The sequence below is a fragment of the Engraulis encrasicolus genome, chromosome 22, assembly GCF_034702125.1.
Source record: "Engraulis encrasicolus isolate BLACKSEA-1 chromosome 22, IST_EnEncr_1.0, whole genome shotgun sequence".
In the NCBI taxonomy this organism is placed as follows: domain Eukaryota; kingdom Metazoa; phylum Chordata; class Actinopteri; order Clupeiformes; family Engraulidae; genus Engraulis; species Engraulis encrasicolus.
The window spans coordinates 18908556-18936306 of record NC_085878.1 but is presented as its reverse complement, the minus strand read 5'-3'; the positions used below and the strand labels follow the sequence as shown (position 1 = coordinate 18936306).

At 46.2% G+C, this 27751-nt stretch overlaps 1 protein-coding gene across 4 annotated transcripts in view; it reads right to left on the bottom strand.

Annotated features, from left to right (window-relative positions):
• ppfia1 (PTPRF interacting protein alpha 1) overlaps positions 1-25938 on the bottom strand; it is a 64299-nt gene extending 38361 nt beyond the window's left edge. For 3 of the 4 annotated variants that reach the window (XM_063189230.1, XM_063189229.1, XM_063189232.1), the window contains exons 1-4: positions 25000-25938; positions 21971-22234; positions 2794-2895; positions 430-594 (exon numbers count right to left, since the gene is read on the bottom strand). In XM_063189230.1, the coding sequence (XP_063045300.1) occupies positions 430-594; positions 2794-2895; positions 21971-22234 (531 nt within the window). In that variant the 5' untranslated portion in view covers positions 25000-25938. The remainder of the gene's footprint in view (positions 1-429; positions 595-2793; positions 2896-21970; positions 22235-24999) is intronic. The other variant, XM_063189228.1, reaches the window with a different exon arrangement.
• Positions 25939-27751: the final 1813 nt, after the last annotated feature.

The following is a 27751-nucleotide window of genomic DNA, read 5'->3' as shown; positions in this document are numbered from 1 at the left end:
GTGTGTTTTGGCCTGCTTGCCTCATTGCCTTCACATTATTTTAAAGGTCCATGTTACATCAGTCATGTTACAGTTAAACGAAGTATGTAGTCGCACGTACCATCAGGGGCGGATATATGGGGGGGGCAAGTAGGGCATTTGCACCTGGGCCCAGGGCCCACCTGTATAGATAGTGGGGGCCCTATTATGACCTTGGCAGGCTGTATGGGGGGCCCTATCAGTGTTTTGCCCAGGGCCTCTATGTGCAATTGTTCCGCCACTGTGTACCATATGTAGAGTATGGTGTGATACAATTATTACATGTTGTCATGCACATGTCACATGTTATTACATACACTAGACAGCATGTAATAAATGCACTAAATATAATAAACTACAGATACTAAAACATTAAGTAAAATAAAGTCAAATGAAGTGTTGCTGCCCAACCTTCTCGTCCAGGGCTTTGTGGTGCTCGAAGAGGGACTTGAGGGCCTTGAGCACCTCCACCTCGCTGGACACGCCGGCTGGAGACTGGGCCTGCCGCTTCACCACCGTCATCCTCAGGGACCGCTCGTGCCGAGACACCAGGCACTCCAGGTGCTCCAGCAGCAACTGCACATAGGAGAGGGAGGAAAAAAGTCATTATCATCAGGTGAGCAGAAATAAAATGTTCCGATGGGCTGACAGGGTGTCTTCTATTCCTCTGTAGTGGGACACCTATGGAGCAACTACACATAGGAGAGGGAGAAACATAGTCCTTATCATAGTTCGGTGAACAGAAATAAAATGTTCTGATTGGCTGACAAGGTGTGTTTTATTTCCCTATAGCGGGACACCTATGGAGCAGCTCTGGTAAAAAAAAAAAAACTTTCATCACCATTTCAGCAGCAACTACACATAGGAGAGGGAGGAGGACAAGTCGTTGGTATGTTATAATTGTGTTTGTCTTATTTGCTTTTCCGGCAGCAACTACAGATTGAGAGAGAAATTCTTCATTACGCTGGCTGTGTGACTTTAGGCATTTAAGCAATCGCGGTCAATAGTTGTGGCAAGTGGTAAATGGTTTGAAGAGAGGTCCTCAGCAGGACGCATTGTGTTTGTTTTTCATTTGCTTCTCCATAAAATTTACATGACATCTTGTTAATTACCGGTATATTTTTTTGAAAATGGAGGGAGTGACAGCAGGGAGAGAGAGAAAAAGTGAGAATGAGTTGAACTCATCCTCTGAAAGAGTGAGCGTGAGAGAGTTTGCACAAGTCAGTAAGTTTGCATGTACTGCATGACTGTATATCTCTTGATGAATGCAAGGCCTTGCTGGCATAGATAATGGTGTTTGCAGCACTGCAAACAAATAAACAGGCCAGGCCATTCACCAGCTCATTTACTGCACCCACACCATTGGATGCCCTTCGCCACTGGAATGCATACAGTAAATGGCTGTATGTCAGTGTGTGAGTATGACTGTGACAGTTGGATGTGTGTGCGCGTGCGTGCGTGCGTGCGTGCGTGCCTGAAAACCAATTAAAGCATACAAATACAATATTCTGGCTCCGGTCCACAACTCTGGAATGCGGCGAGTAATAACTCACTCGCTCACACACACGAAATCATGTCACTCTGTCGTGCTGTGCAGCACACAGCGGGGTCCCATCAGGGACGTTAGGATGACAAAGCCTGAACTCATCCCCTCTGTGGCTCTCTCTAATCCCTCCATCTATCTCTCCGGTCCCTCTCTACCTCCCTCCCTTTCTCTCTCTCTCCATCTCTCTCTCTCTTTCTCTCTCACTACACTGCTGAGCTGGTCCCATGCCAAGTGTGTCAGGCAGCAGCAAGCCACCCTTGGATTAAGCCCCCCCCCTCCACTTGCACACATGGGCCTTCCCCTTGTGAGTGACAGGGCTGTTAGCCAATAGCACGCCCTCCTGGTCCTTATAGTTTGAGTGGCAGGGGAACTTGGCTAATGGGCTATCAGGTGTGAGAGACCGACTGATCCACCTCTTGTGTGCTGGTTGGACGATGCGTTGAGGGGATGGGTGGTCCATGTTCGTGACCCGGCTGTGGTATGCTCCATCACCCCTTGTCCACATAACAAATACCAGAGGGGGGCAACAGCCATGCTCACACTCACTTAACAAAAAGCACCATCAACCAACGCCTCGGAATCAACAAAAGGCAAGGCAGATTTTGAACAGGCGCTTAGCCAGATTTCCAGTGTTATAGTGGTATAAAACCATTGCCACTGACAGAAGAGAGGCACTTTATTTGGATTTCCGATCACACTGATATAAAGAAAACTTTGGTGCGACAAGGCGAGTTGTCACATAAATGGAGATTTCAACTGGACCATATTACTGATACAATAGTGCAGCCATTTAACATTTAGCACTTCAACAAGGCCAGAATATCTGTATAAAATATAACAGTACAGACTGGAAAACCAACCCCTCTTAGATCATAAGAGGGGGTTTCAAAATCAAATAAGAGTGATATGTGCTCAATGTGTGAGGGCGTGTGCATATGTGTGTCTGTGCGTTCAGAAAGGCGGCTTGACTGCATATTATATGCAATGACGTTGAAAGTCACAACATCAGGGCTGATAAATACATTCACTGATGCACAATGGCAATTTCTTTCAGCTTCATGCTAACGTTTACCCTGTCAGTGATTAGTCCAATTATGTCTAAATGTGTTTCTGCATTTTCAGTTAAGCCATCGTTGGCAATGTGTGCTGCATTTTTCACATATCGTACAGCCTGTGTACATGCCTGAATGTACAAGAGTGTGGGAGAGAGTGATTGTGAGTGTCCTTACCCGTGTGTTGTTGCGCTCTGCCTTGAGCTCTGCGATCTCCTCCTCTCGCTCCAGAAGCTGCTCGCGGCACATGTTCACTTCCTTGGTCAGCGCTGCAAACTCCTGCACACAGAGGGAACACAGTAGCACACCATCAGATCTCAGCAGTCCAACCACTACCCATCAAAACGCCACAGCACCACACCTTAGCGTCTCTGCAGTCCTTGAATAACATCTTCTGCACACAACACCACACTCAACCATTACGCCTCAGAAGTCCTTCCACCACATATCCTGTATATAACCTGGCACCACACTTTAAGATCTCAGCAGTCCAAAACAAACAACTCATGTCCTGCACACACCATTTTTACACATAAAAAACACAATACCCCGCCTAAATATCTCAGCAGTCCTATCACCACATCTCCTGCACACATCAACAACACAGCACCACACCTTAGCGTCTCAGCAGTCCTACCACAACATCTCCTGCAAACATAAGGCAACAGTAACACTCCGCTAGGCCTCAGCATTGGCCCCATAAAATGCTCATTTCAAACACAGAAGGTGTCCGTCAGGCCGGGTCTCTACCAAGTCTTTTACTGGCTTCCATTGGTCTGCCTTCTGCTTTTTCCCTATTAAATAACCTGGTTTCACCTGGTGGGCACTTGATTTCCTAACCCTTTTGGCATAGCTGGTATAGTTTTAACAGTTTATTTAAAGTGAGATGTTTTGAGCTTGAGTTGAGAAAGCTCAAAACATCAACACTTTGATGGGCATGTTGCGGTGTCTGTACTTTCAAAAATCAAAACCGCATTTGAGCTGTTAATTCAAAAATGTGACGATAAATGCAATATTGTTTATTACCTGTGAAAGGTCTGAAAACATGCATGCATGCAGGCAGGCACACACAAAACCCTTCGTCATGGATGCTAAAAGGTGTGTATGGAATTACTGGTACATTTTACACAAGAAATTCAGTGATGTGCTGTAAATCACTACATCAAACTATTAGGATTTGTCCAAACACAAGCTGTATGGTGCACAGATTTGCAAATTCAAAATGGGCATTCATTTTACTGCCTACAATCCCTTCATTTGACATACAGTATAAACTGTAGGATTGTGCCAACCACAAATCAGTGTTATTGTGCACACAAGGTGCTTCCTCGTGAGTGTAATACAGTTGCCTTGCTGCATATGCTTGAGCAGATTTCATACATGGCTGCTCAGGAAGAATGTGTGTGACTCACGTTTTAGCCCCAAGGACAAACCTCCAAACAAACGAGAAGACGGGTCACATGGGGGAGTTGAACCAAGGATGCCTAACCTATGCATTTCTGAGATCTACATTCTATAAAAGTCTTAGATGTTTACAGAATGTAAAGAAAAAGGTCATTAAAGGTGATACAGGTCTTTAAATTCCAACAGAAGAAAAAAAATAACTAACTTCACGTCTTTTCAATTAAACGAAAGGAAGATGGCCAACTTTGCGCAGCTTGTTGAGGTCGTCAAACAAACTTATCGGCATAGAAAAGGAAAAAAAAAAAGCAAAGGCATGGACACAGGCCGTGTGTAATACAGCACATCAGCATCTTCCATCCCACACACAACACGTGTGGCTGAACAATCTTTGCCTTGCATGGCCCAAATAAATAAGCAGCCCTGTCGTCTTGCTGAGGCGGGCCCTGTGCGCTCAGACAAGCGTAAACAGTGACCATCAAGCACTGGGGCAAACAAGCCTTTCGGTAGGGACACATACACGCGAATTTGCGAACTTGCCATTCATTCCTATGAGAGAGGCGAAGGCAAGCGATGGCAAGCGACAGCAAGCGAACAGGAGCGAAGCGAAGCGAAATTATTAAAGAAAGTTTAATGTTATGCAAATGAGGAGCGAATTCGCCTGCCACGGCCCAATCAAATCAACAACATAACTGTTCCATTCCATTTGATTCGCCGCGACGACCTGATGACGGTTGGATTTCGCCTCTCTTCGCTTCGCCTTGCTTCGCCTCCTATGTGTCCCTACCGTTTCATCGCGGCAGCAAGGAGCGACCCGCTGACGAGAATGCACTTCCTCCTGTGGGTATCGGGGGCTGCTTCCGGCAAGGAGATGACATGAAATTGGATAGGGGCGAGGCAAGGGGGAGGGGGGGTTGGGAGAGGGGGGTGGTCGCTCCAAGATGCCGCGCTATGACCTATAAAACCGCCGCTGCAGTCTAGCGAAGACTTTGCCGTGTCAGAATGAGGTCATATAGCCTAGCGACTCCACGTCATCTGTGCACAACAACACTTGATACCAGTGGGGTGGCTACAGATGGTATGTTTGCATGCTCATGAAATGCAACACGGCGGCGTCTGCAGACTTGAGTTTATACAGACGACCAGTAAGGTGAGGTCGTCTGTCCGTTTCAAAACAGTCTGCCAGCCTGGTGACTGGATATTTCATTTTGCTCCGCTGTAAATCTGAACAATTACAGATGGTGAAGAAGTTGGATCGCAGAAAGTGCACATATGCGCACACATCCCACACCATCCCACTATCCCACACTGGGATTTTGAAGTGGGCTCTGATAGGGAGTTAATCTTCAATCCAAACATTAAAGGCACAAAATGTATTTGTGCCAAATCCTTAAAGGGACAAAACCAGCAGCAGCAGCACCACACCACACCACACCACATGACTGGCATCCCTACCACTTTCCTTCCTTCCTATAGTCCACCTCCCAGCTCCACTCCAGCAGACATGGCTACCCTCTGCGTTTATAGGGTCAGGGGAAGGCGTGTGCAGTTTCCTGCCAAAGCGAAACCACACTACTGAAATCAGACACCGGTTTTTGCCTGGCGCAACAGGTATCTCCCTGCCCCCAGGAGCCTGGCCAGCTGCGAGTGGCCCCGGAGAAATTAATTGCGGCCAAGACAATGGCTCCCATTCACGTCAGCAGTGTTTGGAGTGGGTGTGTGTACGTCCGAGTGTGTGTGTGTGAGAGAGAGAGCAAGAGAGAGATAGTGGGTTAGAGCAAGCGAGAGAGATCGTGTGTCTGTGTGTGTTTGAGTGTGTCTGTCCGTCTGTGTGAGTGTGTGTGTGTTTGTGTGTGTCTGTCTGTGTGTGTGTGTGTGTGTGTGTGTGTGTCTGTCTCTGTCTCTGTGTGTGTCTGTCTCTGTCTCTGTGTGTGTGTGTCTCTGTCTGTGTGTGTGTCTGTCTGTGTGTGTGTCTGTCTGTGTGTGTGTGTGTCTGTCTGTGTGTGTGTCTGTCTGTGTGTGTGTCTGTCTGTGTGTGTGTCTGTCTGTCTGTGTGTGTGTGTGTCTGTCTGTGTGTGTGTGTGTCTGTCTGTGTGTGTGTGTGTCTGTCTGTGTGTGTGTGTGTGTCTGTCTGTGTGTGTGTGTGTCTGTCTGTGTGTGTGTGTGTCTGTCTGTGTGTGTGTGTGTGTGTGTGTGTGTGTGTGTGTGTCTCTGTCTGTGTGTGTGTGTGTGTGTGTGTGTCTCTGTCTGTGTGTGTGTGTGTGTGTGTGTCTCTGTCTGTGTGTGTGTGTGTGTCTCTGTCTGTGTGTGTGTGTGTGTGTGTCTGTATGTGTGTGTGTGAGTGTGTGCGTCTCTGTCTGTGTCTGTGTGTGAGTGTGAGTGTCTCTGTCTGTGTGTGTGTGTGTGAGTGAGTGTGAGTGTCTCTGTCTCTGTGTGTGTGTGTGAGTGAGTGTGAGTGTCTCTGTCTCTGTGTGTGTGGGTCTCTGTCTGTGTCTCTGTCTGTGTGTGTGTCTCTGTCTGTGTGTGTGTCTCTGTCTGTGTGTGTGTCTCTGTCTGTGTGTGTGTGTGTGTCTGTGTGTGTGTGTGTGTGTCTCTGTCTCTGTCTCTGTCTCTCCGTCTGTCTCTGTCTCTCCGTCTGTCTCTGTGTGTGTGTCTGTCTCTCTGTCTGTGTGTGTGTGTCTGTCTGTCTCTCTGTGTGTGTGTGTCTGTGTGTCTGTGTGTCTGTCTGTGTGTGTGTCTGTGTGTCTGTGTGTGTGTGTCTGTGTGTGTGTGTCTCTCTCTGTCTGTCTGTCTGTGTGTGTGTGTGTGTCTCTTTCTGTCTGTGTGTGTGTGTGTGTGTGTCTCTGTCTGTCTGTCTGTGTGTGTGTGTGTGTGTCTCTCTGTCTGTCTGTCTGTCTGTCTGTCTGTGTGTGTGTGTGTGTCTCTGTCTGTCTGTCTGTCTGTCTGTCTGTCTGTCTGTCTGTCTGTCTGTCTGTCTGTCTGTGTGTCTGTGTGTGTCTGTCTCTCTCTGTCTGTCTCTCTGTGTCTGTCTCTCTGTGTCTGTCTCTCTGTGTCTGTCTCTCTGTGTCTGTCTCTCTGTGTCTGTCTCTGTCTCTGTGTGCTCTTCACTGCATGGGCAGACGGTGCTCCTGAAATGGGATGAGGCAGGCGGGGGGTGCGGGACGACAGCAGCAGCAGCGACAGGAGAGGAAGTGGAACCCCGCTGGAGGTTCCACACAAACAGGGCGCTGTCATTTTCCAAACGGGTAAAACTTCAACAGGGGTCAGCAAAACAAAACAAAACAAAACAAAGAACTCCAAGAATGCAATAAAGTTCACACACCCGTGTCCATTTAACAGCCAACGAGTGAGCTGGGGTGGAAAGGGGGGGGGCATGAAAAAGAGAGGGAAAGAACGACAGCCAAATGGAAAGAGGGAATAACACCGACCAACAGAGAAGAGGACATGCAATCAGAACAGCAGCAGACAAATATCAGTCATGGAAAAACAGGTGGCGTGGCGTCTGTTTGTTCAAACGCGGCACGGTAAACGGAGAGAGGACCACTTAGTGTTACACCATCATCATGTGTGACTCATCCTCCTTCCTGGGTGGCTTTTTGACGCAACAAAGACAGAGCGCAAGCTGGGAGCCCGTTCATTAAAATAACTATTTACCCACAAAGGCTTATCTTACCACAGCATGCACACACACACACAAAGGTGTTCGCACACACACAAACACACATACACATACACATACACACACACACACACACACACACACACACACACACACACACACACACACACACACACACACACACACACACACACACACACACACACACACACACACACACACACACACACACACACACACGAAGTTTCAGGTCGTGCTGCTGGTAATTAAGCTCAGTGAACAATCGGATCGGAATGAACAGGAATGTGACGTTTGTGACGCACAAGGTTATAGTCAGTGCTGAAAGAAGAAATCAATGACCTGCTCCAATAGCAAAGAGGGGAATGACAAAAGCCTAGAGGGAGGAAACTCCTCAGTGTTTCATTTCCCTTTCAGGTTTTTCAGAATCGTTCTGCCCTTTTGCTCATGCTGACAACAGTGGACCAATTACTGGGGCTGGCGTAAAAATTTACCAATTCTGTGTGTTAAAGTAATTGAAGCTTCGGTTTTGTAGACACCCCTCACCCTTTGACCAATTTTAATGGGAATGCAATTGAAGCTTCAATATTTTTTTTCCATCTTTGCTACGGTATTTGTTATTCCCAAAACACAAGCCTCGTGGCTTGTTTCGTTGTTTTTAACTCATACCCGCCCCTAGTATGAGGCAATATTAGAAGGGGGAAATTGTTGAAAAGCTAGCTTTTCATGCTAGGCTCTAGACCACTCGAAACAACCACAGTTTCTCAGATTCTTCAGTTATGGGTAGTCCCCAGACAAGCTTTCTACATTGACGTATACAAATCTGCTCATTCTCTACAACAATTTACGTGGTACTTACACATTCATTCGCTACAACAGTTTATGAAGTACGTGCATACATGGCAGCAAAGCTAAGAGGCCAAGCATGAACAGTGCAGGAAGCAGAACTATGTAGAGGAAAGTACATGGTTGGCTCTGGCATGCCTGTCAAAACGCATGCCATTAACACTTACCTCCACCATGGAGGTTAGGTTTTCTGTCAGCATGCATTTTTTTTCCCTTCCATTAAACACAAAAAATCAGAGCAACTTAAAACTGATTAGCTTTTGGGACTGTTATTGGAGTAACTTTGTGCCATTATATAGGACTAAATATAATCTTGCGCTCAATGGATAGGACTTCAGGTGTAACATTGTAGTTGCTCAATGAATTAAGATCTTAAACTGGTTACGGTAATTACATTTGGAAGTGCAACGTCATCTACCCGAGTTAAAATGTGCTTATTTCATTTACTAACCTATTGTACACCAACTCACCGGAATGAGTGCATGGCAATGTGCACCGTCAGGGACACGCTCATCTGTCTGCGATTTTGTGGCCCATTTCTCCGCTCACCGGCACCAGATGTGACTGAGTTCAAACAGCACGGGTCATGCAGCGCAGCCTTCCGTCTTCCTCGCAGGAAGTATTTTTGGGGCGCACATGACTTGATATTCAAACAGCTCAGCTCAACCCTGACGGGACATTCCTTTCCAGTGCTGACTGGTTTTGAATACAAGCATAACTCCACTGCCCCCCCCCCCTCTTTCTCTCCCTCAGTCCCTTTTGTTCCCCCTTTCCCCCACTCTCGATCTCGGTTTCGGTTTCTCAAACTGTGCTCAAAGTGTCCTTGCCATCTCTCTCTGTTGTTTTTGCAGGGCTGTAATGAAAGGAAGGAAAGGAGGGCTGGAAGAAGGGAGGAAGGGCCAATGCTGGGCTGGGCAGAGCCAGGGTAAGGGAGGCTAGGAAGGGCCACTCAGGCTGGGCAGAGCCAGGGTAGGGGAGGCTAGGAAGGGCCAATGCTGGGCTGGGCAGAGCCAGGGTAAGGGAGGCTAGGAAGGGCCACTCAGGCTGGGCAGAGCCAGGGTAGGGGAGGCTAGGAAGGGCCACTCAGGCTGGGCAGAGCCAGGGTAGGGGAGGCTAGGAAGGGCCACTCGGGCTGGGCAGAGCCAGGGTAGGGGAGGCTAGGCTGGGCGTCATGGCGGCTGCTGGCAGCCGATACTGGGGGTGCTTCTCCCATTTCCCCTGTGGCCAACTCGGATCATTTTCAAGGCCCGAGGGGGTGTGAGGAAGAGAGGAGGAGACTACTGCGACAGACCAGACTGTTGAGGGGGTGGGGGTAGGTGGCTGCGCCGCGGGATATTTGACCATGCTGGCAGATGGGAATGTAACAGGCCCGAGCTTACAACTGGCTGCCGCAAACCCACCCAAACGGCATGAGAGTCTTTTGCAGGGTCTTCCTACAGCACATCAGGCTATAGGGGGAGGGATTTATCTTTAGGACCCAAAGTGAAGGACAACAAGAAGCAAACAAAATGGTGATGGTATGGTAGTGGATGCAAACAAAGGCTTTAAAGATGACACCTCATGTGCTTGTAGTTGCTAAGGAGGCATTTCAGACATTATGTACACACATGCAGGCAAGCACACATGCACATGTATGCAAACTGTACACACACGCAGACAGGCACACACGTAAATACACACACACACAAACACAAACACTTATCCTTAACTACTCATGAAATATGTACGGTGAGGTGCTGAGCTGGCGCTGATGAGAGGCGCTTGGTGCTCGGGGCTCTCGCTGGTTCCCCGCTAGGCAGATGTTATGCAGCAGGTAAATGTCCAACATGGGGGAGGGATGAGGTTACAGAACAGCAGCTTGTCTATCACGCCGACCCTTTCTGCCCAGGGTTCACGCTGCACGCACGCATGCACACAACACACACGGCAGACAGGGACAGAGAAAGAGAGAGAGAGAGAGAGAGAAAGAGAGACAGAGAAAGAGAGACAGAGAGAGAGAGAGACAGAGAGACAGAGAGAGACAGAGAGAGACAGAGAGAGAGAGAGACAGAGAGAGACAGAGAGAGAGAGAGAGACAGAGAGAGAGAGAGAGACAGAGAGAGAGACAGAGAGAGAGAGAACCCACATCCAAATATGAACTCACAGGGGAGAGCAAAAAAGAGCCAAAAGCTGTGTGGTGGTGAAGTGGTGCCTGCGGTTCACTATAGTTTTGAAATGTCATCCTTTGTAAGTAGCCCATCATGTGGCCGTCAAAATGCTCTCCCTGGGAATCAAGGGCTGCTGTTTCGCAGGTTTGTTTATTATTTTCCTTAAAACACACAAGCTGTTTTGTTTTGCCGTTTAAAAAAAAAAAAAGAACAGACATCAGCTCTCGTCAGCAAAGAAACTCATTCCCCCTTCTCTAGCAGAGCAGAGAGAGGGCTTTGCTCCACCCCTTTTGACATCCAGCTTCCCTCCCAGATCTTAAATCACTCCGTTTACAACCAAAGGGGTGCCCAAGCAGCTAGCATGCACTCCCTCCCTCCCTGCCCGTGTCCGGAGGTGGGTGATGGGTGGGTTGGAGCCAGGGAGGGTGCAGGGCTGCAAGCTTTCCCTTCTGCTCCAGTGTGGACTGGGCTCTACCTTTCTTCTTGTATAACTCCCTGACGCCCCTGACTTTCCTTTGGAGCAGGCGGCCCTTTGACTTTGTTGAGGCTGGAAGAGGCCTCAGGCTGTGAGTGTGTGTGTGTGTGTGTGTGTGTGTGTGTGTGTGTGTGTGTGTGTGTGTGTGTGTGTGTGTGTGTGTGTGTGTGTGTGTGTGTGTGTGTGTGTGTGTGTGTGTACTGTACTCTGAAGAGGCCCAGAGAGGGGGCTGGTTGGGGTGTGGTGTGTGTGTGTAAGAGAGGAAAGGACAGTTTGTGTGGGAGAGAGAGCGAGAGACACAGTACCAGCGAGCGAGCGAGCGAGCGAGCGAGCGAGCGAGAGTGTGTGTGAGTGTGAGTGTGAGTGTGAGTGTGAGTGTGTGTGTGAGTGTGAGTGTGAGTGTGAGTGTGAGTGAGTGTGAGTGTGAGTGTGAGTGTGTGTGTGTGTGTGTGTGTGTGTGTACGCTCACGCATGTGTGTCTGGGCTGAGTTAAGCTGGGCCTGTGGCCATCTCCTCTCCTGCTCTGCTCCTGGGCTGGTTTGGTTGGTTGTGCCGCTGCTGCCCTATGTAGCTCCAGCATGCGTGCGGCGCGCTGCCCTACGCGGGGTCTCTTTAAGCCAGCTATTTAAACTCACATCTGGCATCGAGGCCGCCTTGGCAAAGTGAAGTAACCGGCGCTTGGAACAACTCAGCCTTTGTCTGCCTCTCTCTCTCTCACTCATTCACCCATTCACTCACTCCTTCTCTTACCGTCTGGGTCTCCTGTTCTGTTTTCTTTTCTCCCTCCTCTTTCTTTCTATTCTTTTTTCACTCACTCACTCACTGTGTCAGTCTCTCTCCCCCCCCCCCCTCTTGTTAATGTCATCACAACACTGCAGTGAGCTCCTCCATTCACATCATAGAAATTATACAAAATAACGCTGCTGAACAATTCATGGACATAAATGGAGCACACTTGGCAAATCGCTTCTCGTTCCCCCCACTCCAGCTATGTTTGGTTCTGAAGCCACACTTTGTCACACAACGTTGTGCATTCCGCCATAATTACTTCTTCTGGACGGCCGCAGATATATGGAGAGGATTTTTTTTTTAATACACGCCTCAAAGCTGTGGAATGCGCTGGATGCTCCAAGTGTGTGAGTCTGTGTGTGTGTGTGCGTGCGTGCGTGTGTTGTGTGCCGTATGCATATGCAACAACTCTGCTGCTCTCTCTTCTCCATTCAGTCAGTCAGGCCTTAGAAAGACCCGCCTCAGCTGTAAGTAGCTTTTCCTTTTCCCTCATCCTAATACACACGTGTGGAAAAAAATGAGGGAAACGCGTGCTCACACACACACACACACACAATAAAAAATAGCCAACAGCCACAAAAGACATTTGATGTCGCCTTATATAAAGCTTTAGCCAGTCAATCAACCAGGCATTTGATTGCAGTGCATAGCCGATATAACCAAGAGCTAAGAATAGCCAAAATACAATACTGAATCTGGGTCACTATTCTTTAGGATAATAGATCCAAAATGGCTTGTCTTTTTTATTGGGTCTTTCTGATATTAGGGCCATGTTTTATATCATGTGGCTGATGTATGAGTGTGGTCACAAAAAAAAATCAGTCTGACATCAGACTCCTGTGCAACAACACAGCACAAAATAAACACCCAACTCCTGTTTGCCCAGCTAGCCATCCCAAAAAACACTGGGATTATCTCTCCTGGTAGGCCCCCCACCACCTCCATCACTCTTACGCTGAACTGCTTCTCCGAGAGATTTAGGATTAAGATACCGGTAAGACACTGACGCCTTTATCTCCCAAGCACACACACAGCCAAAAAAAGAGAAATACATGTTGACACAACAGTCATCAGCCATTCTCGACAGTGCAGCGGTGGTTGACAGCAGCACCTTGTAAACAGTTGATGGCTGAATGCTGTCAGGATTAGCAAGAAAAATTCCAGGTCTTACTCACACACAAAGGCCTAACAAAGTTGAACTGGTGGGGTATTGAGCAAACTGACAAAGCAGGCTCGTCCGATGAGCAAGAGGTGTGACACTACCTACCTCAGGGTGCCCATCAGTCATGACTTCATCATGACAATCAACCCATTCAAAACATTGCCCAACTACTCATCTTCAATAGGTGTGGCACAGTGACACATTGGGTCCATTCCAATATGCAGACTCCACTTATGCTTAAGTGGCCTCGCGTTTTGCTGACGCCCTGCCTCTGTGGAGAAAACAATTAAGTTCTCCTGCTGTCAGCCAAGCCACAACAGCTTTTGGGGGACTGTTCTCCATTCACCATCCCGATTGCAAATGAGAAAATGACATTAGAATTATGCTTTTGCAAGATATCGAATTATCATCAGGACTCATTGTCATCAGTGACGTCATCACGAGGTCACAAGCAGGCAAGTGAGCAAGGGAGGAAGCCGGGAGTCCGCATATTGGAATCCACCCAGAGGAACCTGTTATAACATCTTGGGCTCATCCCTATTTCCTGTGAAGCTGCACAAAATTTCCACAACCAAGTTCTTGTGGAAAAGCTGGCTCTCTCTTCAAAGTCAAATCGCCCTCCAATTTGTAGCCAGAGTAAATTGAGTACTTCCAATGGCTCAAAGGGGTAGGGTAAGGGTTCAGGCAAAGATGCACTAATTCTGACATTGGCCCTTCTGTTTTTTACTGAGTCAGAGGAAAGAGTGGTGGGCTAATGATCTCATCTTTAAACAGTAGCACACAGGGGAATCTGAAGCTTAAGCCCACCCTCTGCCAAATCTAAAAGTAAGTTAGGACCTTTGTAGTCGCAACACAATAGCCAGGCTAAACCGGCCAGGCCAAACAAATTACCTACGTTTACAAGCTCAATCTTTTCCTCAATAAGTGTGGCACACACAAAAAGAGATGATGGGGCAACACAAATCTGGAAACGAATGGAGAGGATATTAACAGAAACAGATCATGTCCTGCTGATTTAAGCCTTGGTTCTATACCCTGCAGCATTAAGTGACTGGCAAAGACTCTTAGCAGTAGTGAAGTCTGTCTTGCTGAGTCTGTGTAGGCCTCGGTCCTAGTTTGGTTTCCCAGCCAGACCAAGCAGCCACGGTTGGCACTGCTCTCTCATATTTTCACTGCATGGAAGAAAAAAAAAACATTCACTCGCTCCCTCTCTCCTTCATTCTCTTTCCCCCTCTCTTCAACACACTCACACACGCGCACACAAGCGCAGCCAGCCACACACACGATCGTGAATGGAATTTCACTGTCAGACTTTCCATGGATACATAGAACACGGCCGACTAGATTTCTGCAGGAAAATCAATAAGCCCCCCCCCCCCCCCCCCCTCTCTAAATGGGCACAAAGCACACTCCAAGCTAAAGCATGTTGGAAAGCTAGACTTCAGAGGTTGAGGAGACGCCTCTGCCAGAGCAAACGGTGGAACTATGTAGTGTGTGGGGAGGAGAGGAGAGGGAAGAAAAAAAAAAGAGAAGAGACAGTGTAGCATTCTATTCCTTTTGTTTTTGACACTCCCGCCCACACTCCTAACTTCCACTCCTCTCTCGGATTCAGCCTTCCTCCCCCTTCTCTGGACCAGGATCACAAGATCTGTGAGGAGCAGCCCAGTCAGTTCTAAGACTCTCTCACACACACCCTAAAATCCTCTTCCACTTTATTCTGGCTATCCCCAATTACTTCAAAAAAAGATGGGAGAGGGAGAGAGAGAAAAGAAAGGGCCAAAGAAAGAGAAAGAAGGGAGAGGAGGAGGAGGGGAAGACAGAGAGAGAGATGTGGGCTGTGCTTTCCCAGCAGCACAAAGCTACCACTGTGCCATCAGTTTAAAGAGCGCTGTGCTCTTAGACACAGACTACCAAGAGTGCACAACAGAAATAGACAAGCAGAGAGAGAGAAATAGACAAGCAGAGAGAGAGAGAGAGAGAGAGAGAGAGAGAGAGAGAGAGAGAGAGAGAGAGAGAGAGAGAAAATGAGTTCAAAAAGACGAGGAAGGCAAAGGGTTTGCCTATGACCCCACTTCAACCAACAACCAACACACACACACACACACACACACACACACACACACACAAACACACACACACACACACACACACACACACACACACACACACACACACACACACACACACACACACACACAAACACACACACACCACAGCCCGTGCTGGCAAGGCGGCACAATTAGCCCTGATCAAAGACAGAGAGCTGCACTTCAATTGAGGGCCGCCCGCCTCCCTCAGCTGCACTCCAGGCCCATGGGACTCCACCTGCCGCCCGCTGGCCTCTGTGGAGCTCCGCTCAGCTCGGCTCCTCACCAGCAGAGAGAAGAGCAGAGCTCCCACCTGCTCTCACAGCAAGTGCTCCTCGTGTCCTTTCCAAATGGCCTAATAGGATTTTTCTGCTCCCACCTTTTATTTGTTTGCGTAACGTTTTAAGTGAAAACCCTTCTTCAGTTCAGACATCACACATTTTTAAGTGGGAACGGAAAAATCCTGGTCGGAGGAGACTTTTTTTCAACTTTATTTTGACATTTGGTTGTCCTGCTCCCAGGTCAGATGTTTTGGGTGTGTGAATGGTACCAATCAAGATGAGCTACAGAGAGCGCTGCTGGAACTTGAAACTTTATTGTCCATTTTTAGCAATTAAACAGGTAACAATTAGGGATGTACTGGTATCGGTATTGGCACCCGATACTGCTCATTATACTCGTACTCGTCAAGCACTTGCCGATACCAGGAACGATACTGCTATTACACAAAACAATGCAAAATCTTGTCACGTTCTGTGGACTTGAAAGCAGCATGGGAAAAAAGTGCCATCTCATACATTTACATACATTAACATTTAAATCTACATGGAAATGGACAATAAAAATATCACACGTGGAAAAAAACAAGGCCATGCATTTATTTTCATTGTATTTTGGTGTTAAAAGGTATCGGTATCGGCACTCGGTATCGGCAAGTACACACATTAATGTACTCGTACTTGTATCGGTTTTCAAAAAAGTGGTATCGGTGCATCCCTAGTAACAATATTAGCGGTACAAAGTTAAGTTGGTAGTTTCAATGTTGTATAGAAAACATTGCGACTTTGTGGCACTGTATTTGGGCTTTAGTGAATAGGAAATTGCTCATGTTAGTTCAACAGATGCCATACCACCGGTAGCTCAACGAAGCAACCCATTTCAACCAAACTCTGGAGATACGGGTGACCTTGTCAGTTGTCACACCACAGCTCTCCTAGTCTAGACAACCATACTGCCTCCTTCTCAATGTGCAGACAAGCGCAGACCTCACGCACGCACGCACGCACGCGCACACTCTCTGAAAGTGGCCCCAAGTAGCGATTGGAGGTGTCGCACCCTCCAACTCTCACACTGTGCACATGACCCCGCTGCCTCGGAATGCCCGCTGCTGCATTCCACAAGGCGACCGGCCACACTCTCCGGAGCACAGGGAGGGGACCAGGAGAGGGGCAGAGACCTGCTGGCTCTGTGTGTGTGTGTGTGTGTGTGTGTGTGTGTGTGTGTGTGTGTGTGTGTGTGTGTGTGTGTGTGTGTGTGTGTGTGTGTGTGTGTGTGTGTGTGTGTGTGTGTGTGTATATTGAGTGTTGAGGTAGCTTATATATTTGAAAGCTGGTTGTCTGGTCGACAGGCTGTCTCTCCACAGTCCAAGTTCAGGAGACAGAGATGGCGAGACACAGAGACAGAGACAGACCAAGAGAGAACCAGGAAGGCTGGTAGACAGAGAGGGAGAGAGGCAGAGGAGCGCCCCATTTAAAAGGCCCTCATGACCGGACAGGTAGGATGTGAGGAGTTTACGCACGGCACATTCTCACCACCCTCCTCTACTACATAGAGAAACACACACACACACACACACACACACACGCTCCTTGGGGTTAGGGCTCACCACGTCCGGCTACTTTACTAGAATACCACATAAAAGGCTTGCCGTTTCAAAAGTGAGGTGACAGCACAACCGCACACACTAAACCTGAGCGGCCAAGTAGCTGCCTCGAGCTAGTAGCACTGCAGTACAGTAGGCTACCATTACATCCCATCACTCTGTTTTCACAACAGGGGTTGGTGTCAGGCTTGCTATTGCTACAGTCACTGTCTTTCCTTATGGACATATGGGCCTTAAAAAAGACAATGCCAAACTCTAATAAAATATCTAACTTCAAACTTAAGTAATAGCAATATTTTTTTTTATTTCTTACAACACCCAAAGAAAAAACGAATTTAATTCCAGATGCTGCTTTGAACAGGTGGATCTTCAGCACTCTTTCGAATCTTGAAACAGAATCTTGTGATTATACCTCAGGTGGCAAGTCATAATTTAGGAGCAACATATGAAAAAGACCTGGCTCCCATTGTGGTCTTTCGTTGAGAAAGTAAGCTTAATCCTGCATTTGCGTGCGTGATGGTGAGGAACTCCAATAGGTCAATGCATGCAGGGGGCAAGGTTGTGGAGAGCTTTTAAAGTCAAAAGAAGCATTATAAAGTCACTCCTTTGAGTAACTGGAAGCCAGTGTAATTGGCGCAGTGAAGGTGTACCGGTAACATACTTGGAGGACTTTGTGCTGGTGATGATTTCTGCTGCAGAATTTTAGGACGAGTTGAAATCAGTGAGTGAACTTACTTGGGATACCTGTTAGTCAAGGCAAGATGTTACTAAACTGTTCACCCGTATTTCCGTTGAATGTTGGGTCAGAGCAGGGCGCAGTCCGGAGATGTTTCTCAGCTGGAAACTCGACTGTGTTTCTCAACGGTGGCTCTACAGCACCGCAAGGTGTGTTAGCGAGCCCTTGGGGAGCGTTGACATTGAGACAGACAAGAGGGGAGCACTCAGCTGCAAATGGGGGGCATAAGCCAATTTTCTCTTTTTATACTAAGGGGGGGGATGCTTCTGATGAGGTCAAGGGGACGTTGGGAAGCTCATGATGAGGTCAAGTGGGCATTTGGAGGCTTATGATTAGGTCAAGGGGGTATTTGGAGGCTTATGATGAGGTTAAGGGGGCATTTGTTAAAAAAGGTCAAATGTTCACAAGTTCAACAACAACATTTTTATAAAGCCTCAATCTAAAACAACAAAGTTAAGAGTTCTTCTCAGCTAATTTGATTTACTGCAGTCATGATTCCCAGAGCTTGCTTGACTAGCCTACAGTAGCCTTGGGTCTGAGAAAGTCCATGTCTTGACTGACAAGATTCCATTCTAAGCAACCTCACTCTGAAAAGCCTTGCTTTGAAAATCAGTGGCAGAGTAAGCATTTTTCACAAAGCAGTCTCATCATCTCCAATAGGACCTATGTGAGTGGTTAGATGGGGGCCCACTAGAGTTATTACCCCAGTCTGGTAGCTCACTCTCAGAATGCCAGCATGTCCACTACCCACACCAGCCTTCAGCACACATGCATTCCTGCTCCCTCCTCTCTCACCATGGTGTCATTTATTAGTCTGTGTGAAGGCCAAAACATCCTTGCACGGGGAGAAAGAGAGCGAGAGAGCCAGAGAGCCAGAGAGCCAGAGAGCCAGAGAGCCAGAGACACACGCACAAGGGGAGCAGGAGACTGCTTCTGCCTTGGGATTTGTCCAGAGAAAACACGCTTCGAAATAACAAAAAACTTTTCGATGTTTGTGCACTTCATTGCTGCAATTGTAGAGAAGTATGCACACATTCATCACTAATTCAATAACTGGCGAAGAAGCAAGAAAGAGGCAGCTTTCCTCCCCTGAGCAATTTATCGTCAACAACCACACAACTGATCCGCTCCTATTCTTAGAATGTATCCAATGTACCATCTCCGTTTCCATTCATAACATTTTACCTCACCTCTGTGTAATCTCATTTCATGCGCCACTACACTTTTGTGAATCCTTAAAATAGCATAAAGTCTATCCTTCAAAACCCAACGTGCAAAAATAGGGATCGTTCCGGAAAACGATTTACAATGTGTCATGTCTAAAGTGAATAGACAAACTTTCACTTCTGCAAGAAATAAATACACTATGATGGATGCATGATGACTCCTGTAGTGAGCGGTACAGTGCAGAGGAAGGTTCCTCATGGCAGTCCGTCAGTTTCCCCTTGCTATCAGGAAGAAAACACACAGAGCAAGCATGGGCTTGCTACAGTGACAACAAGACCACTTCCAAACAGGTGTGCAGACGAGCATGCATGAAAGGCAGTACTTTCCATGCTAAAAGACACCAAAGGCTTCGAGACCACAAAACTGTCTACCTCTCCAGCTTGCTCCCTCTCTCAAGCGCACACGCGCACGCACACACGCACACATACACACGCCTAGGCACTCAGATCAAAGTAAAGCCATAATGGAGTATGAAAGCATTTCATGGCACATTCCTTCCTTGTGCTGCGGACCATCATTTCACCTTTACTGTTGAAGAGAGGATCACAGTAGCAACTACGCTCTCTCCCATAAAGAAGCCATGCATGCATGCTCACACAAAAAAAGGTCCAAAATGGGCTGGACAGGAAACCCTGTTTCAATGCATCCAGATTGGACATAATGGCTAAATATACACGTCGGAGAGGAAACACACACGCACAGGAAACATAAACAGACGCTGTTATACCCGTAGAGGAGTGCACGCAAAGAGTTGGGCTAGCGTTCATGTGCTATTCTCATCAGGTTTCTTTTAGAGGCTTTTTCCTGTAGTAAACCCAAACGGTTACACTCACTCACTCACTCCAAACTAATGCTGTAACTGGCTCTTAAAATAAACTCAGACAATGATAGCACCACGTCTATGGTGATACTGAGAGACTTGTGAAGCTTGAACAGCAGATACTGGTGAGGTGATTAGATGAAAATTTGCACAACAAACCACCAACCAAAAGCTAGTGAAATATGAAAATGATTCCATTCTCAATTTAATATGCGTGTATGGTCAATTGTGTTTGTCAGTCAAGGCAGAGAAAGGTCCCCATTTGAGTAAGTTCAAGCAAAACAAAGTAGTTTTAAGTATCAACTGTTAAATTAAATGTTTCCAAAATCATGTCAGTGGTTCCTTGGCTTAGCTTATGGTGAATGGCAATTCTGAATTTTGATTGAGTGTCTCCATGAGCTCAGAAGCAACAAGCACACCAAAAGCAACTAGTGTGACAATGGCAACAGAAGTATTGACTTTGGTATACTGCATGGGTTGAGTGGTAAAGAGGAGCCAGGCCTACTTGGCTGTCTGTCTAGTGCCTATGTTAATATACATAGAGTTCAGAATGCAGAGAGTACAGCAAATAATGTTAGCAGTAAGCAATATTAATTTTCAGCTAGTGATAGTATAACAATTATGTCAAGTGTCAAGATGTTGAGGTAACTTGCCATCATTGCAATGAAAGTAAAACATCTGAGATCAGGGAGACATCTTGAACCTCTGTTGTTTGGGTGCAAGGGAGATCCTTGGATTGGCCTTAGATATCGTTTTACTTTTTCTGTGCTATTCTTGAAGGTTTAACTGCTAGTAGGCAAGCTGAAACAACAGTGATGGAGAGTGGGAGGGCTGTGCGGTGGGTGTGCTCTTCAAATAGCAAAGTACAAGTGGTTGTGGAAACCAAAATAATGCCGAATTTTAGCCAAGGTAAAACAAATAAAACGGGCAAAACGGTCATGTTTTGCCTTTGTCGTGACTACCAGCTGAGCAAAGAATTGTATCAATTCCATCCAATTTTGTGGATTTTGAAGTCATTGTCCTTGTTCTGTCAGTCGTTAATAAGTAAATAACTACCAGTAATAAAACATCCTTTGTGCCATTAGTTTATTTCAGACATTATTGAGAGGTGATAAGAGATCTAGCTTGTCCAAAACATTATTGTGCGCAAACGTAAAAGAAACGACTCAAAATCTGCCCTTTTATTGCGTCTGGGCAACCCATTTCTCTTCCTACCCTTAGAAGCCTTCACTTTAGACCCCAAGGGACCTGTACCACCAAAACCACCGACTGAAACCCAAGCATCCCCTCCACTTACAAGGTTCTCGGTCTTGTGTCTCAAATCAGTTTGGCCATCTGCAAGGGAGGGTGGCCTCAATACTGCCTTTGATCCAACCACTGACGCACGCCCTCTCTCATCGTCACCCTTTTCCCTCTTCCCCCACCGCTCTGAACTCTGACCACAGTAAATATTGGAGCAGCAGGCTTTATCTTTTCGTCGAACATACCCGCGGGGAACAACAGTTGAGGGTGCATGCAATGTCCCGTAAACACTTGTGACATAAGCAAACTGCCCTTTAATGTGGGACAGTTTCCCGAATCATGGATTTCCAGGATTTTCGGGGGCTTGATCTGGCCAACTAGAGAGCTTGTGCTGTGCTTACCTGACAAAAGCAATGATACACAAAAAAGCAAGAAGAGCTGATGATGACTATAGTTAAGACTTTCGCTCTACAAGCCCATTACGATATAAGAAGCTCTCCCATCCAAAACAAAGCGTCATCATTCTTGTAGTAGTCACCAGAATCAACTCGGAGTTGTTTACAAACTTGCAGTACAAATGCACAGTTCTGGAAGCTCTTTCTTCAGAGAATATACCTGGCAGTTTTTTAAAACAAAAAACAAAAACACATCTAGGCCAGACAGTAAGCTACTGACACCAATAAATGTTCAACCATTGACCGCTGCTTTCAGACACAACAAGCGCGCACGCACACGCACACACAGAATTTCTTCCATCTTCAATCATAACAGAGCACCACCACCCTGACATCACCAGGACCAACTCAGGACTGGAGTGACCTTTGCTGAAAGCTCCAGTAAGGTACTGACACCAACATGTAGTCATGGACAGATGCTCCGAGTAGACAGAAGTAACGAGCTTACCTGTGGCAGAGCAGAGTTGAGCTGCCTCTGCAGCGAGTCCCTCTCGTGGCTGACCTCGTGCAGCTTGCTCTGGGTCAGGCCCAGGTTCTCCTGCGTCTCCCGCAGCGTCTCCAGGAGCCGGTCGCGCTCCTCCAGCATGGACACCATCAGCGACTCGAAGTGGCCCTCGGAGTCCGACTGCAGCGGGGAGCCCGAGCCCCTGCCGTTGCCGTTCCCCGGCCCCACCTCAGCCTCGCTGATAGTGGGCATCACCTCGCACATCATCTGGGGGGAGCACACGGCCCAACACCACTGTTATAAAGGCTGGGTTTTTGAGCATTCTAGAAAATTGGAAAGAGCTCAAAATTCTATTGAACTCTCAGTATTCTTGTCACCCTGATGTGATGGTACCATTGAGAGTACCATTACACGTAGTTGTTGGTCATTCAATAATAAGGTATATAAATTCACTACGGTCACGTGTTGGTATAATATTACAAAATGCTGTATTTTGCACAAAGTAAGAATTATTATAGGGCCTGGTGAATAGGATATCATGCCATTAGCTGGTAAATGTGGTTGTGAATTAACATGAATTCAATTAGGGCTGTACAATTACAAACACTTTAAAGTGGGATAATTGCACTCCATGATCTTTTTTTTTAAATAAAGCTCAGTCAGGATTTTAATTTCACTTGAGGTCAACCTGAAGCTAGGGTTAACTGCAACAACACTGGCTTCAACTGCTTTCTCTTCTCCCTTTCTCTACACACTGAAAGTACATCTACCCCCCAAGTGTTGACAACACAAACACATGGTGCAATCACTGAACAGGGAAGAAACAGCTCTTACAGACAAGCCCTTCTGAGAGAGCTTCCCCTCATAACAAAAAGTAAACCTACTCATTTAAAACCGTCCTGACCGGCACTAACCTTGCTACTGCATACTCTATTTCCCCATACGGTGATGTTCTCTTCCTCTTTTGTATGGCGCTTTGGATGTGAAGTGTCTGCTAAATGTACTGTGGCCTCATACAGTGAAGCGATAATCAAACTAATAGGAATTAGTTTTCTGGATTAGAGCAAGGCATCATTCATCACAGTCTGGGGTGGAAGTACAAGTCCAAGTTAACACCCAACAGATCCAATACATAAGACAACCTCATTATTGTTGGAAAAATGATTATGTACCACTTACTCACTGCTTATTCAAACTAACTTACATCTAGCTGGCGAATTACCCAAACTCATGAACTCAGTATACGGTAGTAGCAACAAAAAACGTTTTCAATCAATTCTAAAATAATGAACGGAACCACACACACAAGCTTAGTCGGCCAGCTTGGGGGGAAAAACTGGCTGCAATCAATAGCCAAAGCTTGGACAGGCTGGCCATGTTCTAAAGCTAAACAGTACATTCCAAAGCTCTTGCCTGCTGTCTCCACACACGTCAAAGACCGGCCTCTGCCAGCAGCAACCCGAGTGAATGCAAACAACACCTCTGAATTAGCCTGGTCCTGACCATCCCATAATACTACCATTTCATTTCGTATTCATTCGTATTCTTATTCGTAGTGCGGAGCCAAGTCTCTTGGCGGGAGTACGTAGGATGGTGTGCGAGGCTACCTCTGAATTGGCTTTGTGGGGAAAATGTAAGGTGAGTCTAGAAAATATCCCACTGACCCATAAACAGATCAGGGGGGGCGCCGATGTCTGGTCCATCTGGCTCTTAACCAAGACATTCAGAAATCATGTGAGAAGACTTGTGAGGCTAAACCTTGACAGACTTTTAACGAATCAGCATGAGCGCTTTTTCCACAGCTGAATGAGTGCTCTAAAGAGTAAAAGGGGGAAAATGGGTAAATCCCAAAGGCACTAGTGATCTAAGCCCATTGTTTTCACTTTGGTGCCATTTGCAACCCAGCTGTAGTATCAGCCATTCAGCGTGTCCTGGAGTGACTACACTGGCCGCAGCAATGCATCCCCCCACCCCCCACCCCAAACACACACACACACACACACCTCTGAATCAACACAACCCCCATTGCAACCTGTCAAATCCTGCGAGACAAGCAGTTAGGATATCACAAGCCTAGAGGGGGGGAAAGGGTTACCCTAATTTCACTAGGCAAATGGACTCGGCTTCTGCTGCTGCTGCGCTCATAAAGAGGTCAACCTACGAAAGCACCACAATGAAGATAACCGAGGGGGGAGGGGCTTACTTTCAGCAGCACGAGACAGATTGACAGATGGCAGTAGGAGGATGCTTCTCTATTCCCTTGCCTGCAATCCGACCGCTGCTGTCATACCCTTCCGCTACCTGGCTGCCTCTACCACGGTTAGCCTAGACATCTTAACATCGGATCAACAACAGTGATTTAATCTTTTTCTCCCTTGTATGGTTAAGTTAAAAATACAGTATGCATGTTCATTTCTTTTAAACCCGGAAAACAGCCATCACATTTATCATGTCATATCTTGATGACATACAAACTTACCTGATAAGACTGGGGAAAATAGTTCTAGTTGAGAGCATCAGAATACCCTTGTCCCTTACAGGATCAGGTAAAATCGTTCTTCCTGACAGAAACTATGCGGTGATAATATTTCAAACGTAAACTAAGTTAATGTGTTTAAGTAAATTCAGACGACATCTAATGCACACCAAACTACCATTGCCGGGTGATATTATTTGTCCAACCAACAACTCTGGAGTATACCTATTCACGTAGATATAAAACAAACATACTCTTTGAACACAGCCGGTGTGCATATAGGGCAATATTTCATTCCAGCGCTAGCCAACTGGATTGGCTCCCGGGTGTACATTGCGCTCATCGTTTCATCATTAATACACATAGGAAGAAAGTCAGAGGTTATGGATGACATCTGAGTAAAAAAAAAAGTCATTAAGCCTAATTATGGGAAGATGATTCAGACCGCTGAGTTCAAAAGCTAACTGTATGGTTAAAATAAAAGTGTGAAACGTATTCTGTCGAAAAGGCATAGATCATGGGACTTGTATAAGTTTATATCAACACGTAGATTTACCTTCGCACTGCTTAGATGTTGTTCAAGTCCACTTTTCTTTTGTTTTCAGGAACAGTTCTTTATCTGAAATGTAATCTGAGACCAGTTATCCTTTTGTTGTTTTGGCCTCAGTTATAACGGTAAAGTTACACTAATCCTCAAAGCCATTAAAAATTATAAAATCCACCAACTCAGAAAAAAGAAACGGGTCTGTGAAATGTTCGCCACACGAAGGAAAAAATCCAGAGGCCTCACAAACCAGACCAACATTGGACAATTATCGGAGTCTGCTAGCTTGCTATCTGGGTACTTGGATCTGTTGCATGGTTTTGCTGTGCTGGCAATTGTTTGCAGCAACATTTATTAACTTCTATCAATAGCCATCACTGAAATCATCATGACGCACCAATTTCAAGAAATGTGATGATAATTAAAGCTCTGAAACCATGTATCAAAACTTACAGGCCATCAAACAGGCTCACTTGCAAAAGCCAGCTAGCAACCAAGCTAAACAAGGCTAGCAAGCTAACATTAGCCAACTCATTTGATGGCCAGAGAAAACGCTTTAAAATCCCGGCGCTGAAATATGTAAGGCCCTTAAAGTGCGTCCAGTGCACAAGAAAAAGAGTTAATGTATACTTAAGGCAACGTTGTGAAAAAGAAACATCCAATGGTATTTCTTCCAGATCACTTATTTTGCTGTTGAGCCGCGTCACCAACTACAGCGGAGCAAAAGAAAAATGCAGCTAGATCCAGGGGAAACCTTGGAGCTCGCGGATACCAAGAAACTTGTTATTTGTTCCTTAAATCCCAGATCCGCCGAGAAAACCGTAGATATCCACAATTAGGTTGGTTTCACGTACTTTACGACGATAAAATCCAGCATAGGACAGCCTCAGAATCTCGGTTTTCCCGAAACCCTGGTTGTTGGAAGCCGTCCCTCTCCCGGTCGGTGGAGAAGTGACAGTGGTGTTATCTGCCGTTTCCTGCTATCCTGAAAAGTTGATGCGTGCGGGTGACGTTGGTACGTGGCTCGGCTAGGGGGAGCGCACGCACCGTTCAGAACTAGCTCTACATGCATCGAACGAATGATTATGCACGTAATACCTAAATTTGACCTGACCATGTAAACAAAGCCTCTATCAGTGTGGGGTAATTTCAAACCTATTAGGTATTGGCCAATACATGCTAGGCTATATAGAATGTCTTACTTAATTAGTTTGAGGCTATGCCTACTATTTTATTTTTTCCTTAGGCCTATAGGCTAATAATTCTGCATGTGTAATTGGGATTTACAAATGGGCGATATTGTTGTAACTATTTCTTCTAGGTCTAATAATTATAGCCTTTATTTCCACATTTGCCAATCACCATACCTGTCAACTTTGAGCTCCCAAAATCCGGGAAAATTCACATAGTTTAAGCCAAAATCCGGGAAATTTTCTAATGGCCAAATTTTGACAGTCAACGGGATGACACAGACAGATCGGACGGTGCGTTCTACTCTGCTTTTCACAACAGCGCGCGTGCAAAGACAGATCCTGTCCAAAATCCCTCAGCACACGTTTTACAGCGTGGAGAAAGAATGCAATGAAAACAAAACAATGAAATGAACGCAATGAGTTTCTTCTTGTTGTTTTGTCGCACAATTTGTCTGTTCCATTTCACCAATTTCTCTCCCTCCATGCACATTTGCACCAGCTTGAAATACAACAAAATTAGAGGTGTCTGACACAGTGGCAGACCCACTTGCTCTTCTCTCATGCTCTCTGGTTTCGTCTGCCTCACTGTCTGGTCTCCTCTGTCACCTCATCTGGCCTCTGACCCTAAACCCCCCTGCCCATTCACTTTTGTTCCCATTTCAGAAATTAAAATTAGACCACTCTTACTGCGGCCAGTGACTGGGAAATGGCAAATGGATTTTACAATGTCTGCCATTTTTTCTTATAAATAGCTTAGGGCTAAAGCAAAATCAACAACTGCTCATCATGTTTTGAAACATTTTCAATAATTGAATCAAGTGTAGACCTATTGCTCCCAATCAACAAAATTGACATCACACAGGCCTGTCAATGTATGTGTTCGACCTCATGTCTGTGTGTGCTGTTTCATGAGATGGGAGAGTGACATCAGAGTCAAAGAAAGAGAAGTCTGATAAAAGTTGACGCTATACATAAGTGAGTCATAAGTCACATGGGACTTGAAAGTCAGTGAGCCATAAACAGTGAAATACTCAATCTTTGGGATTTCTGTGCTTTCATTCTCATTTCTATTCATGTGAAATGACCCGTGTGTGAATGGTCTTGTTGTACAGGAAGCGTTTTAGTAGTGATGATTAATATGTTGACTAGGCTACAACTTGCTATTGCTAGACTATTTTAAGCTCGTTTGTCATTACTTACAGTAGCTTTCCAGTAGGCCTATTGTTCAGAATAATTCTACTTAGCCTACATCACAGTAAAGAAGATGAATATTACACATGAAGCAATTGCCAATCCAAAGTGTTAATACAGACACAAATAGGTAAGGGCAGAGACAGTAAGACTCAATAGATTTCCTCTTCTTGTATACTCTCTGGTGAGGGTTTTTGTAGGCCTACAACTGCTCCTATTTCCATTTTTTCCTCTGATCCCTTTCTTTCCTCCTATATCCGTTGTTGTTCCTACCACTTGTTTTTGTTCATACTTGAAAGACATTACAGCGTGAATTGGAGTTACAGTGCACCACTAAAGGATAAAAGATTTACAGTTTCTAAACTGGTCATTTAATCACA